Genomic DNA, 15,725 nt, shown 5'->3' with positions numbered 1-15,725 from the left:
TATAAGGCCTTTTCCTTGGGAGTGTAAGGGAGTCACAAACATTTGAACAGTCCTTGTTTTATAGACGCTTCTCAAATTCATAGCCTTCCACATCACATGCTTGTACATTGAATTACATATGCTGCCCCTTTCTCCATACCTAAGACTGACAGTGCAGTACAAGCAGAGATCTGTTCCACTTTAACATATAACAGCTTATTCTACCCCTTCTCATTAAACCCAAGAATGGCTATGCTGGGTCAGACCAGTGGTGCATCTAAACCAGTATTCTGTCTTTTGACAGTGGCCAATGACAGATGCTTCAGAGGGAATGAACAGAACAGGGCAATCATTGAATGATTCATCTTCTATCATCCAGTCTGAGTTTCTGGTAGTCAGAGGTTTAGCGACACCCAGAGCATGGGGTTGCGTCCCTGACCATGTTGGTTAATAGCCGTTGATGGACCTATCCTCCATGAATTTATCTAATTCTTTTTGGAACCCACTGTCACTTTTGGTCTTCACAACATCCCCTGGCAACAAGTTCTAGAGGCTAACTGTGTTGTGTGAAGAAGTACTTACTTTTGTTTGTTAATAAACCTGCTGTCTATTAATTTCATTGGGTGACCCCTGTCTCTTGTGTTATGTGAAGGGGTAAATAACACTTCCCTATTCACTTTGCCACACCATTCATGATTTTATAAACCTCTATCATATCACCCCTTAGTCACGTCTTTTCTAAGCTGAAAAGTCAGTCTTTTTAATCTTTCCTTGCATGGAAGTTATTCCATACCCCTAATCACTTTTGTTGCTCTTCTCTGTACTTTTTTCCAATTCTAAAATATCTTTTGAGATAGGACAACCAGAACTGCATGCAGTATTCGAGGATTTATATGGTGGCATTATGATATTTTATGTCTTATCTTTCCATTTCTTAATGGATGCTAACATACTGTTCGCTATTTTGACTGCGGCTACGCTTGAGTGGATATTTTCAGAGAAATATCCACGATGACTCTAAGATCTTTCTTGAGTGGTAATAGCTAATTTAGATCCCGTCATTTTACCTGTATAGTTGGGATTATTTTTTCCAGTGTGCATTACTTTGCATTTATCAACATTGAATTTCATCTGCCATTTTCTTGTCTCATCACTCAGTTTTGTGAGATCCCTTTGTAACTCTTCACAGTCAGCTTTGGACATAACTATCTTGAATGATTTTGGGTAATCTGTAAACTTTGCCACCTTTTCCAGATCATTTATGAATATGTTGAACTGCATTATTCCCAGGACAGACCCTTTGGGGACACCATTATTTACTTCTCTCCTTTCTGAAAACTGACCATTTATTCCTACACTTCATTTCCTATCTTTTAACCAGTTACTAATCCATGAGAGGACCTTCCCTCTTGCTTTGCTTTGCTTAAGAGAGTTTCATGACGGACCTTGTCAAAGGCTTTCTGAAAGTCTAAGTACGCTATATCCACTGGGTAACCATTGTCCACATGTTTATTTACACCCTCAAAAAATTCTAATAGATTGGTGAGGCATGATTTCCCTTTATAAAAGCCATGTTAACTCTTCCCCAATATATCATGTTCATTTATGTGTAGGATAAGTCTGTTATTTTCTATAGTTTCAACCAACTTGCCTAGTACTGAAGTTAGGCTTACTGGCCTGTAATTGCCTTTTTTTTAAAAAAAATTGCCTAGAGCCTTTTTAAAAAAAAAAATTGATGTTACATTAGCTATCCACCAGTCATCTGCTACAGATGCTGATTTAAGCAATAGGTTACATACCACAGTTGGTAGTTCTGCAATTTCATATTTGAGTTCCTTCAGAACTCTTGGGTGAATACCATCTGGTCCTGGTGATTACTGTTTAATTTATCAATTTGTTCCAAAACCACATCTACTGACACCTCAGTCTAGGACAGTTCCTCAGAGGGTGTCATCCAAAAAGAATGACTAAGGTACAGGAATCTCCCTGACATCTTCTGCAGGGAAGACCAATGCAAAGAATTCATTTAGCTTCTCCACAATGGCCTTATCTTCCTTGAGTGCTCCTTTAGCACCTCAATCATCCAGTGACCCTGCTGATCATTAGACAGGCTTGCTGCTTCTGATGTACTTAAAAAAATGTGTTAGTTTTTGTCTGTTGTTAATTGTTCTTCAAATTCTTTTTTGGCCTGCCTAATTATACTTTTATGTTTGACTTGCCAGAGTTTATGCTCCTTTCTCTATTCCTCAGTGGGATTTGACTTCCAATTTTTCCACGTTGCCTTTTGCCTTTAACCACCTCTTTTAATTTGCTATTATAGCCATGGTGGCATTTTTTGGTTCCTCTTACTGCTTTTTTTTTTTTAATTTTGGGTGCACATTTAGTTTGAGCCTCTATTATGGTATAGTAAAATAGTTTCCATACAGCTTGCAGGCATTTCATCTTGTGATCATTCCTTTTACATAGGATTGTGTTTGTAGTGCTTCAGACTTTATATTCAGACTGGGTGTTGCAGTCAGAAGATAGCTAATAAGAGAGCTGACTTGATGGATGACCCCAGGGTGGTAAAGACATTAAAGCAGCAGTAGACCTTACTCTTGGTTAGATAGATGAGGAGACCTGAGTTCTCTTTTTGACTCTGCTGTTGATTCATTGTATTGAACTAACTCGGTGAAGTTACTTCAATTCTATATGCCTCAATGTCCCCATCTGTAAAATGTAAATAATAGTAGGTAACCATTTTTTTTTTAAAGCTCTTTGAGGTCCTTGTAAAAAATGTACGATACAAGTGTCTAGGTGTATCCCTTTACAGAAAGAAGCACCAGTATGTTTTGAGCTCCTAGTATTTGAAGTTGGAAAGTGGGTTGCACGTTTCACTCAGAGAGAGCACAAACTGCAGACTTGTATTTCTTTAGGAGGTAGGAGACCTGGGCTTCAGATTTAGATTCCAAAAAAGATGCACAGAAATGGTATCTGAAGCTTCTTTTAAAAGGGCCACAGGAGGACAAGGTGGTGTGTGTGGTATACTGTATAATAATGAGCAATAAATTGACTTGTTAAACAGCCATGATAGGCATACTGTGTTTTTAGCTAGATCACCCAGATGAGGTAGCCAGCTCTCAAATGCTAAGAAGCTTAAGGTTAGACAGTTCTTGGGTAGAAATTCCCAACCCCGCACCAAAAAAACAAAAACAAAAAACCAACAACCAAATGCAAGTGCTACAAGAACTAACTCAGAAGGTTGTTTTTCCCCTTTGAGCTTGAACTAATAGGGGCACAATAGGTAATGGTCACTTCTAGTCCATTAAAGAACTCACTGCACGCTTGCAACAGTTGAGGTGTTGATCTTGGTGTCCTGGCCAGATTTTCACTTTGGTAAATAAATGTCCTGCCAACATCCGTTCCCCTTGTAGTTGCAGAAGAAGTTATTCAGTCCTCTGAAAGCTGTTGTTTTACAGCATAGCAGTACATACAGCTGCTTCATTACAATACAGGATAATACTACTTTGTTCTTATATAGCTTATTTCATAGTAATGAAGGGCTGGAAGGGACCTGGAGATGTCATCAAGTCCAGCCCCCTGCATTGAAGCAGGACCAAGTGATCTCAACTATCCCTGACAGGTATTTGTCCAGCCTGTTCTTAAAAGCCTCCAAGGATGGAGATTCCACAGCCTCTCTTGGAAACCTGTTCCAGAGCTTAACTATCCTTATGGTTAGAAAGTTTTCCCTAATATCTAACCTAAATCTCCCTTGGTGCAGATTAAGCCCATTACTACTTGTTCTCCTTTCAGTGGAAATGGAGAACAATTGATCACGGTCCTCTTTATAATAATTCTTAACATATTTGAAGGCTATTACCAGGTCACCTCTCAATCTTCTTTTCTCAAAATTAAACATGCCCAGCATTTCTGAATTTTTGCTCATAAGATATTTAGAAAATCTGTCCTAACGTTTTTTGCTCTCCTCTGGGCTATTCCCAGTTTATCCACTTCTTTCCTCAAACGCTGTGCCCAGAATTGGACACAGTATTCCAACTGAGGCCTCAACATTGCCGAGTAGCATGGGACAGTTACCTCCCTGTGTCTTACATATGGCACTTCTGTTAAAACATGCCAGAATGATATTAGCCATTTTTAAAACTGCATCACATTGTTGACACGCATTCAGTTTGTGATCCACTATAACCCCCAGGTCCTTTTCAGCAGTACTACCACCTGGCCTGTTTGTTCCTATTTTGTAGTTTTGCATTTGATTTTTCTTTCCTAAGTGAAGTATTTTGCATTTGTTTTTATTGACTTTCACCTTTTTATTGACTTTCACCTTGTTGATTTCTGGCCAATTCCCTAATTTGTCAAAGTTGTTTTGAATTCTGATCCTGTCCTCCACAGTGCTTGCAAACCCCCAACCCCCAGCTTGGTGTCATCTGTAAATTTTATAAGCACACTCTCCAAGCCATTAATGAAAATAGAGAATCGTATTAGACCCAGGATTGTCCTATTCAAGACCCCACTAGGTATGCCCTACCAGTTTGACAGCAAGCCATTGCACTGATAACTACTCTTTGAATATAGTTTTTCAACCAGTTGTGCAACCATTTTATAGTCATTCCATCTACAATATATTTCCCTAGGTGGCTCATGAGAATGTCATGTGGGACTGTGTCAAAAGCTTTACTTAAATCAAGATATCACATCTACTGCTTCCCGATCCACTAGGCCAGAAAGGAAATTATTGGTTTGGCATGATTTGTTCTTGACACATCTGTGCTGGCTATTCCATATAACCCTATTATCCTCTACATTCTTACACATTCAGTGTTTAATAATTTAATCCAGTATTTTTCCACATATCAAAGTTAGGCTGACTGGTCTATAATTCCCCAGCCCTCTTCGTTCCCCTTTTTAAAGATAGGTGATATGTTTGCTCTTTCCCAGTCCTCTGCAACCTCTCCCATGCTCCATGAGTTCTCACAGATTGCTTCAGCTAGTTTCGTAAGTACCCAAGGCTGCATGTCACCAGGCCATACTGACTTGAATATATGTAACTTATCTAAATATTCTTTAGCCTATTCTTCCCTATTTTTGCTTATGTTCATTCACCCTTGTTGTTAATATTAATTGTGTTGAGTTTCTGGTCACCATTCATCTTTTTAGTGAGGACGGAAGCACAATAGGCATTGGCCACATCAGCCTTTTTTATTTGTCATCACTTATTAGCTCTCCTTCCCCTCTGAGTAGAGGACCTACAGGTTCCTTCATCTTTCTCTTTGTCCTAATGTATTTAACAAACCTCCTCTTCTTGCCTATTATGTCCCTTGCTAGCTGTAACTCATTTTGTGCCTTAGCCTTTCTGATTTCATCTCTAGATCTCAAAGCACTTTACAAAGGAGGTCAGTATACCCTCATTTTACAGATGGTGAAACTGAAGCACAGAGGTGGGAAATGACTTTCTTAAAGTCACAAAGCAAATTAGCAACAGATACAGGAATGGCACCCTGGTCTTCTGACTCCCAGTCCGTTGCCCCAGGCCCATCCATGCTATGTTCCTGCTCTGCAGCAATGAGTGAAGTGAATCCAATAGACAGCAGGCCAAGTTCTGCTCTCACCCACCTGTGTAAATCAGGATTATCTCCATGGAAGTTAATAGAATATAACTGCCTGTGTAGTTCTGGATTTACTAGTAATATTTTGGAGGTACTCACTAGTATAAATGAGAGCAAAATTTGACCCACAGTCTGGCCTTCTCTTTGAGCCCTTCTGCTTGCAAGGTGTTATAACTGATACAGTAAAGTAAGGGTACTCAAAGCAAGCTAGAAGATTGATATATGTTTCTTTGAATAATTTGACACGCTTGCTGACTAGGATGTAGGGTATATGGTAACTAAAGTCTTAAACAAGGAATGTACATTAATACACAACTCCAGCTCCACCATTACTATCAGTTCTACCTTGTGGTGGCCAAGTTGCCCACATCAGAACATACATTGTCTAGATGTCTGAAGGGGAATTATCATTAGGCTATAAAATCTTGCAGCTTAGCTCAGCATTAACTAAAAGCCATTACTGTCTAAACACTGTTTGGCTTATATGAAATGAGCTGATGATTTTCACATCCCAGTAAATGGTGGTTCACATCACAGCTGGCCTCCTTGTTGGCACTCTCTGCTGTCGGGGGGAGGGGAGAGAGAGGCAAGGATTGATCAGGACAACAGATGCTAAATTGTCTTCTAACTCCTAGAAGTATGATGCCTCCATGTCATAGGTTAGGCATACTGGCAGGATGGTGTAGAAGAAGCTTGCACTGTTTGCAACCCTTTGCTGTTCCTGTGCTTCAGAGAAAGCACCTCAATCTTCAGGGCTGTCAGGCTAGCAGGAAATTTTCACACAATTAAAAATCCATGACGTGTATTGTTTGACATACCACGTTCTTCAGAAGTACAGCAACACAGACAATAGGAATTCAACCCTTTTTCTAAAGTATCAGCTCTGCCCCCCCACATAAAAACACTGAAAATGCCTTGAGAACTGTACCTATCTAGTACTTAACACAGACTGTTGGGCATAAGGAGAAATGAGAAGTTGCTCTAACATAATGAACACACTATGGTGACCAAGACTGAGAAGGTAAGAAAGGGCAGAACTGCTAATCCTCTGTCATGATGATATGCACTGCTGGGAACGTTCTTGTATTTGCAGAGGGGTGGAGTGGATAATCTCTAACTTTCATGATTCTGTGGCCATGTGGTTGGAATTCCAGCAGACACTGCAGTAGGGATATGGAAAAGAGGGTACTCTGGAAAAGAGGGTGCAGCAATCTTAATTGACTAATTTTACTTCTTTCTAGGATCTTCTTCTGGCTCCAAAATGGCCCTACAGGGTTCCTTCAACTGCTGGAATGGAACAGTAATCAAACTGGGACAGGCATGTGATTTCATCAGGGACTGCGCAGAGGGAGAGGACGAGGGAGATATGTGCAGTGAGTAAATTCTGACCCCCAGTTTACATCCTTTCACCTCCATTCTGGAAAATGGGAGCTAGATGTTGCTTCCCAAATCACAGGAGCTTTGAATGAACACATGAAGGCTAATAGGCAGAGAAACAACAGTCTTGTAGGACACATCTAGATGTCTACCTAGAATTGACTATCCGCATTCAAAGTAAAAACAACAAGGAGTACTTGTGGCACCTTAGAGACTAACAAATTTATTTGGGCAAGTGTCTCTTCACTGGCATGCACAAGGTCTCAGGTAAAACCTGAGATGGATTCCTCAGGCACTCTCACTACTTTGGCAGTCCCAAAATCCTGATTAGAAATACAGGGTAATTCTGGTTTTTATACCAGTTGCCCACAGAATCATAAAGCTGCTCTCTGATAGCACCTGCCATCCAAGGATCTCAAAGTCTATCACAAAACTGGGGGTGGGGAATAGCTATACAGGCGTGAAAGTGCATATTAACCCCACTTTATAACTGAGGAAGTGACCTGTCTGAGGTCACAGAGTGAGTCTGGGAAAGAACCTACCTTTCCTGACTCCTAGTCCTATGCTTTGACCACTAGTTAATCCTTCCTCCCAAAAATATCTGTTTGCTCTTCCTCCTTTTCCTTATTTAAATAGCCATTCCTGGGCAGTCTGTAGTCTAAGGCTATGTCTATGCTACAACCTAAGGGGGAGATTCCCCTGCTCCTGTCCACATACTCGCACTGGCGCTCCTCGAGCGAACACAATAGAAATAGCAGTGTAGTCATGGTAGCACGGGTAGAGGCAGCAGAGGCATAGCTGAGCCATGCCAAGTAGAAACCAACTTGAAAACCAGCGGTTATGTACTCGGCACAGCTTAGCCAGGCCTCCATTGCTCCTACTTAGGCTGCTGTGTCTGTGCTGCTATTTATACTTGTGCTAGCTCAACGAGAGCCAGTGCAGATGGGGAATCACACCCCTAGCTCACAGTATAGTCATAGCCTATGATGACAATTTCTAGACTCCTGAATATTTCATCAATGGTTGCACTGTTCCAGAGACATCTATATAATGGGCTTTGTCATACATGGTCTTTTTTTTAGTTGTTACTGTAGTAAGACAAGTCCTAGATAAATCTGTGACCTCATGCATTGTATCTACAGCACACTGACTCTTCTCAACCTTTTAAAGTGAATTCAGTGCTAATGAAAGGTGCTGGATTGACAGTCGTGGAGACTGAATTCTTCTGTTTCTCCACAAAACAGGTACATCAAGGACAGCAAACTGGGGAAACTTCTCTTGTGCTGCCCTCTATGTACCTCAATCCTGACTTGGTGGGACCAGCTCTAGGGCCAGGTTGAACTACAGACTTTTGCTGGCATAACTAGGTCAGTCAGGGTGTGATGAGGTGTGGTCCCTGACCAATATAGCTGTGCTGGTCGAAGTCTCTAGTATAGTTGCAGATATAGTGATGAAACTGCACGTTTGCCAGTATAACTCGCTTCTCTTCTGGGGAACTAGACTAAGTTATGCTGGCAAAAGTGAAACTTTGCCCATATAAGCTCTGCCCACACTTGGCATGCTTTGCCGGTATAGTATACTGTATTCCTACACTGGCAAAGTGATCCTACTGTATATCTAGCCTAGGAGTAACATGGGAGACCATGGAGAATTCCACCCTCTTTACTGCTAGCAAGTGTGCCAGTCAAATCAATGGTGTCATAAGTTTTATGCAATGGATAACTGGCATCTGAACTAGGATCACCAACATAGCTCTTATAGGCTACCAAACAGCTTTTAAATGGTTAACTTTTGACATGACCACTAGAGTTTTTACCATGTGAGGTGAAATTTGTTAGTGAGCCTACCAGCCTCGCACTAGTTCAGTTCAGGCTAGGCCCTAAAAATAGCAGTGTATAGATGTTATAGATCCAGCGGAGACCTGGGCTAGCCACCCGAGCTCTGACCCAGGGGGTCAGGTGGGCTTGAGAGCCTGAGCTGCCATCCAAACTGCAACATCCAGACAATTTTTAGCATGCTAGCTTGAGTCTGTCTTCCCGGGTTGGGAGGCTCACTCCCAGCTGCACTGTTCTCATACCCACTGGTTCACAGCAAACAGGTCTTCATGATAACATTGTATGTAGCATCACTGCTGACCTCAAGCAGATTTGAACTGGCAACCTAAATAAAGCTGTGTTTCACATTACCAGTCTCCTGAGCCATCCAGTTCCTTCTCTGAAACACTGCATTAAAATTAAAATGCACCTAAAAATTTCTCACAGATCTCAAAAAATCCCCCTTTTGTCTAAAAACCTTCAAGTGTAGCTTTAAAAAAATGTAATGGGATTTTTATTGTATTTTAATATTTAATTAAAAACAATAAATGGTGACAATTAGAATTCTTTTTACCATTGACTATATTTCACTTCATTTCTAGCAGGATGTTACATTACTTACCCACCCCAATAAATGGATCATCTATGTAAGTGTTTTATGTCTTGTATCTGCTGTGCATGAAATCCTGTCTGTACTGTTAGGAGCATTGTAGTGTGGGAAGTAGAGCTGTACCGACTGTTATTACGATCCAAGAACCATCCTTCTGGAATAGGACAGACCTATGGGAGCATGTTTATTGTTTCTCTGGCAAGGAGGATGCACCTCTGGCTAGCGACTCTGGCCAGCCACAGCATGCCCACACTAACTGGCTAGGGGGTGGGTTGTGCCTCTAGCTGCCAGATCCCATACCATGGTGGGTCAGCTGGCCAAGCAGCCAATGCCCCTCTCCCAGTGACATGAAATGCATATACCATATATGGCTCATTTCACCCACCATTGAAATGTCAACATCTATAGTCAATGGGGTTATGCAGGCAGAGAATTTGGCCCACTATGACCAGCTGAAAATACCATGAGAGTAAAACATGAGCAGAATATAATTAACTACCTTAGACTTTAGCCAAGATGTCTGAGTTCCCATTTCCAGCTCTTGGGGAGGGAATAATAGACAATTTTGGGTTTGACCACAACAACATAACACAGGTATTCTCCTCTGAAAGACAGCATCCTCAATAATACTTTGACCCTTCATTCTAGGGTGTGAGAAGAGTGCCACCTCTAGAGTCACTTTCTTCAGTTCCTAGGTTTCCATTGGTGTGATAGGCTGCCCGGCCTTCCGAAAAACCTAGTGGTTAGCGCACTTGACTTCCAGCTCTTTGCCCTCTCTAAAAGAGCACTAGATGTGCCTGTCCCTGACCGTAAGCTGGGAATCTTTGGCCTTTCACCTGTAGCTTGGCCTTGAACCCCAAAAGGGTTGTGGTATGGGGAATGATGCCTTCCCTCTCCACCAGGTCCCAGTCCAGGGCCAGGTGGGAACCAACACTGGAAGGATCCTCCAAGCAGCGAGTCTGATTGCTGCTCTGGGCTACTGCCTACTTATATGACCCTTCAGTTTGGGGCATGGCCCCTGAAGTCCAGTCAGTCACTTAAAGAGTCAAAAGGACCAAGGATTTGCTGGTTCTCAAAGGGGGCGATGGTTGGAGAAGGTACTGCCTGTGGGCCTTACCCACTCTGTGGTTCCCTTTGAGACTCGGCCTGCTGTCTGGCTTCCTGAAGAAGGATTTCTCTCTCCTGCTGTCCACCCCCTGTGCCTGGGCTTCTCGGTGCCTTTTAACCCACTCCTCCAGTTAAAGCATGTTCAGGAGGCTACCTCAGCCCCCTATTGCCTTTTAGCCCCTTCAGGCCAAATGTAGGCTTTGTATACCCCATCACAACTGGGTTCTCCAATCTAAGTACTGAGCAAGCCCACCCCTGCTTAACTCATGAATACTAGCCCATTCAGTTCTATTATTAAATTCTCTGCTATTGCAGAGCTGCCCTGACCATATGGGACATTGCCTATTGTTGGCATAAGGTTCTTTTGCAGAACAAAAAACGATCAAACATTTTACACATCAATTACGTCGGTTTATCAGACCAACACACAAAGTACCAAATCTTTTTCATCATTAAGGTTGTCATTTAGTCCTGACAACTTAAACATTTTCATCAATGTTTTCAAGCATGGAAAAAAATGAATCATTGTTGTAGGTTGTTGGGGTTTTTGTTTTATGTTTTCCCTGGGCATTGCTGCCACATACACAAAAGAACTGTCGGAAAGGGTCAAGCCAAATTATTAACTGATGGTGTCTCTCTTTATGAAGTTCAAGGTCTTGTGTTTTTCTACCATTTCTTTTGGTTTTAAAGATACTCATTTTGTCTTTTCTTGTTTTTCTTTTGTGTTTTGTTTTGCTCTTTTCCGGGCTCAAAATGAGCCCTAAAGCCTGCTGTCTATTAACACCTCTTTACTTATTAATGGCCAATGAAAATGTCATGGTGGTTCTGCTGCATACAGCCAGTTAGTCTTTGTAGAGTAAGTAGAATCAGGGACCCCTGGAGAAAAGAAATGTTGCTGTTTGATTTTTAATCAAACAGTCTTTCGGGGAAAAGAGATTTCCCCCCCCCCCCCCCCCACAAGAATCAAAATGGAATCAGATGCCAAACCATGGTGGTTTGGGGTCATATGTATAGATGTAACAGATTGGCGACAGTGTGCTTGTAAAGGAATTTCCCCTACTGAATATGGGCAGGAAACTTGGTTTCTCCCCCAGTCATCCTGTGATCATGTTAGGATCACTTGAGCCAGAGGGATCCTACAAGACCAACTTCCTGTGATTACAGGGAACCTGGAGGCACCTAATCAAGCTGGTTTATGTCTTTTGTTCTCTTTATTTTGATAGTATTGTGGGGGGGGGGCGGGGGGCTGAAGCTCTACATTTGTGGTCATCACAGGGATCGTGATGGGGGAGTGAAAGAAGTAGAACAAATTAAGATTTCAGGGAGTGGATCATCCTATGTCTTCTCTGGCAAATTCATACACAAGGATTGGAAATTGCTGTAAAGGCAGCCGCTGGCCCCCTGATATAATACAGCCAGTTAGGTAATGTGGCTGCTATGATGCAAGACAGAGATGAAAGGCCAAATTCTCTTCTGGCATAAATTGGCACAACTTTGTTTTACGAAAGCAAAGAATTTACCCCCAGTAGTTTAGATCTGTACTTTTCTGGTGCAGGGGGTGTTGGGGTTTTGGTTTAAGAGCATCCCTCATCTCAGAGTGCTGTCTGTGCGTGGTTCCACGGGTGAGGGAATAGCAAATCAAAGGCTGAAGGCTCTCTGATGCCAGATGAGCTAACCCAGTTATGTGTGCTATGGATTATGATGTATGGACTGCAGTTACACACCTGGAAAACCCTGGGGTGGGGGAAACAACTCCCAAGGGTAACATCACCCCTGTGACTGATCAAAACTCTCCCCCATTCACAATGTAGCCCTCATACCTGAAGAGGGAGTCACTCTGAAGTTTGAAAAGCGGCTGCTCTAGGAGAAGCAGGACAGGAGTTGGAGATAAGGGAAAGACATTCTTTTAAATTCACATTCCTGTGTTGCCATATAAAAGAATATGGAAAGTTTGTTATAGGGCTCAAGTCCCATTTCAGGCTCTGGTGACTCAAACTCCACTCTGTGTGTGGGTGGAGGAATGTGCATTTATGTCTGTGGGGGAATGAGTGTTCCTAGCATCTAGACTAGAAATGTGTATATCAGGTTTCAGTCAGTGACCAAATGACTGCAAAGCATAGGTAATTCTACTGGGCCCCGTATACTATCCAACTGAAATTCTGTGAGGAAAACCAGCTGATTTATCTGTGCATTGGTGATGGATATGACTCAACAGAAGCTACCCAGAGAAGAAATGGTGAGGTGGCATGTTGCCATGCAATGCTCTCTGTAAAAGTGCCCTGCCTTCTCCTGTCTTGCATAGACCTTTGCTAAGTTACAAACCTTTCTCCCCCTCTTTACATTGAAAGGGTTACATCTGACAGAATTCCGATCTCCACCAGTTATGATCTCAAAAAAGCCATTTGGCATTACAAGAAAATCTTTTTTTTCTTTACTGTAGTGAAATGGATAGTCCCTTTTTGCACTTCATTTCTGATGGAACTTGGCAGACCAAGTAGTAACAGGGAAAAAATATGTAGGCGACAGTGTTAAAGATCTATCGGATGCTTTAAGTGTTATCACATTTAGAGGCTTCTTTGACCCAGGATCTGAAACTTCCTTCCATAGCCAGTAAAGATTCATAAATTTTACTGAGGGCCAGAAGGGACAATAATGATCATCTAGTCTGTCCTTGTGCATAGCACGTGATATAAGATTTCACCAGTAATTCCTGTATGGGTGGAGTGGGCTAGTCAGCTATAGAGGAGGGCCTGGAAAATATGCCCTTCCCTACAGTGTGACTGACGATCTGGAGTTCCAGCTTCAGGAAAAGTTTGCAGCTATCCGCAACCACGATTGTGTCAGAATCCATGAGGGAATTAACAGGATGCTCTGTTAGCTTCCACATGCTTAGCTTGTTATTGCTGCATGCAAACACTCCCAACTCTATAGCTTTCCTCCTCTTCACACCCAGCACAGTTCTGGACAAAAACAGACACCCCACTCACACCTGGGAGAAGTGATTTTGTGACCTGCAGACTGCATGGACTACCTCTAACTGAAATGGACTAGATTGGGAAGTAGAAAACGGTTTCCCAAATGCACACACTGAGTTCACTGTTTCCAGGCTGCTCCACAGACTGTGGACTGATTACAAAGCTGCCAATTTCAAGCCCTTACTACTGCAAGGAAAACATGAATGACCCTAGCAAACATCTGTGACTCTGCAGTGAAAATACTCTTTAACGCTGTTTTTTAATGTTTCAAATTCCCAGGTGCCATTTTGAACTCTATATGGTAGAGGGGAGGTGGGGGAAGGGGGTGCTAAGGTGGTGTGATATAATCCACCTTTAGCGGATACATGCTGGTAGCCAGGGCTTCTCATAACTACTGCAGTGCTTCTTAGCGCAGAAATCTCTCGCATTACTGTAGTAATAAACTATATTGGAGTCAGAAAGTTACCGGGCTCTGGAGCAGCTCCTGTCTCCACTGGGTTTGCTGCAGGCTCACCAGCAGAGTGTTCTTCAGAATGGGATGGGGTCAAACAGCTCTTCCAAGTAGGGACCTAGAATTTACTATTGATCCTGATCCACAGCCTCCTCTGGGACTGGTTTCATAAACAGAGTCACTTCATATTCCTCACTGGAGCCTGCTGCTGGTTCCCATCAGTCTCCTGGCTGGATTCAGGGGCTAGCCCAGCACCATCCTGACTGACTAGGTCATCATGAGTGGTTGGGTTGGGTGCAGTGCCTAGGACCTGCTCAACTCCTCATAAAATGGGCATGATGATCGCGAGTTGCCCGAGGTGCGGTTCTTGTCCCTGATTGTCTGGTACTCGCTTTTCAGCTTCTTAATACACTCCCTGCACTGATCACCAGTCTGGAAAAACTGCCAGCTTCTTAGCTATCTGCTGGTACCCGTGATCATTCCTGGTGCTTTTGCTGAAGGCCACAGTTTTATTGGCCTTGCACCAGAGATTCACCAAAATCTGGCTGTGTGCCCAAGACCATGAAGCAGCACGCTTTGCAAAAGGCTTGTTCAGTCTGGTCTCCACTGCAAACCCAGGAGGTTCTCCAGTGGTGTGCTTGCAGCTCGCTGATCAGAAGACAGTGGATTAATGCTGACTCATTGAGCTGCTGCTGTACGCCAAGGGACATAGGTGGTGCATGAACCCCCCCCTGTGGGGAGGCTAGCCCCTGGCCTTGCCCTTCTCTCCCCACTCAGAGCCAGAGGAGCCCCACCCCTGCTGCCCTGAGTTCTAGGCCATCCCGCCCGGGCTGGCTAGTCAGAGCACTGGGCAGCCCTGGGCCAGCCAGATGGCCCACTCTCGCCCCAACCCGCTTCGGGGGAGAATCTTAGCAAAGATGGGAAGAGGAGCAGTCTGGGCTGGGGCTACAGGGAAAGAGCAAGATGCAGGAGGGGGCCTCGGGGTGGTGCATAGGCGGGGCCACACCTCGCTGTTTGGGAAGACTTGGCCTCCCCTAGCCTACGATACCCCTCACCCATGCCAAGGGCAGTGGCTTCTGTTTTCAGTTGTCAACTGGAGATTGCTGGGATAGAGAGAACTAAGGAAGTCAGTCCATGAAATTGTGGGATACTTCTGGTGGACTCCAAGGACATGAGTCAAGTGGGGTGTGTCTACACTGTAAAGCAATAGAGCTTGAACCCTGGGTCCTGGCTTGACTCGTGCTTGAACCCTGCACGTCCTGAGACACTGGGACCAAGCCCTGAGTTAGCACAATTTCAGTATAGAAACAAGGGGGGTTAGGTTTGCGCCCGAGGTTAAGCTCAAGTTTACGTTGCAATGTAGACATACCCACTGTGGTTTGAACCTTTTGAGGTTTGCCTGTCTCTAATGCTATCAAATACAATAGGTTTCACCAACCCTTATAAAACTCCTGCTCTCCTTAATCAAGCAGAACTCTCACTGAAGACAATGTGAGTTTTGCCTAGCTAAGGACTTCAGAAACATGCAATGTGTATGTGGATATTACCTTTTCAATCCAGAAGGTTTTTTTTTCCCTCTGTGCAGTGCATATAGCCATCAATAATCTGTGTAATGCTAACGAGAGCCTGCTGTGTGTAAATCCCAAGAATCGGGGTAACGTGTTTAGAATGGCTCTATCCTGAAAGCTTTCCTTGGAATGGCAATAAATGGGTGCCATCGCTTTTCTACATATACCAAGCATTAAACAATAGTAGTTGAGAATGCAGCATATCTAGAGTGCAGGACATTCGGCAATTCATAATGACATA

The 15,725-nt window shown here is 43.2% G+C and overlaps 1 protein-coding gene across 1 annotated transcript in view; it reads left to right on the top strand.

Annotated features, from left to right (window-relative positions):
* Positions 1-15,725, top strand: part of ALK (ALK receptor tyrosine kinase) — a 514,101-nt gene that overhangs the window by 370,396 nt on the left and 127,980 nt on the right. Inside the window, exon 6 of the mRNA XM_027833891.3 lies at positions 6,824-6,955. Coding sequence (XP_027689692.3) covers positions 6,824-6,955 — 132 coding nt within the window. The remainder of the gene's footprint in view (positions 1-6,823; positions 6,956-15,725) is intronic.

Source organism: Chelonia mydas, chromosome 3, assembly GCF_015237465.2.
Source record: "Chelonia mydas isolate rCheMyd1 chromosome 3, rCheMyd1.pri.v2, whole genome shotgun sequence".
Classification (NCBI taxonomy): domain Eukaryota; kingdom Metazoa; phylum Chordata; order Testudines; family Cheloniidae; genus Chelonia; species Chelonia mydas.
The sequence above is the reverse complement of the archived record's forward strand: the minus strand, read 5'-3'. Positions and strand labels throughout refer to the sequence as shown.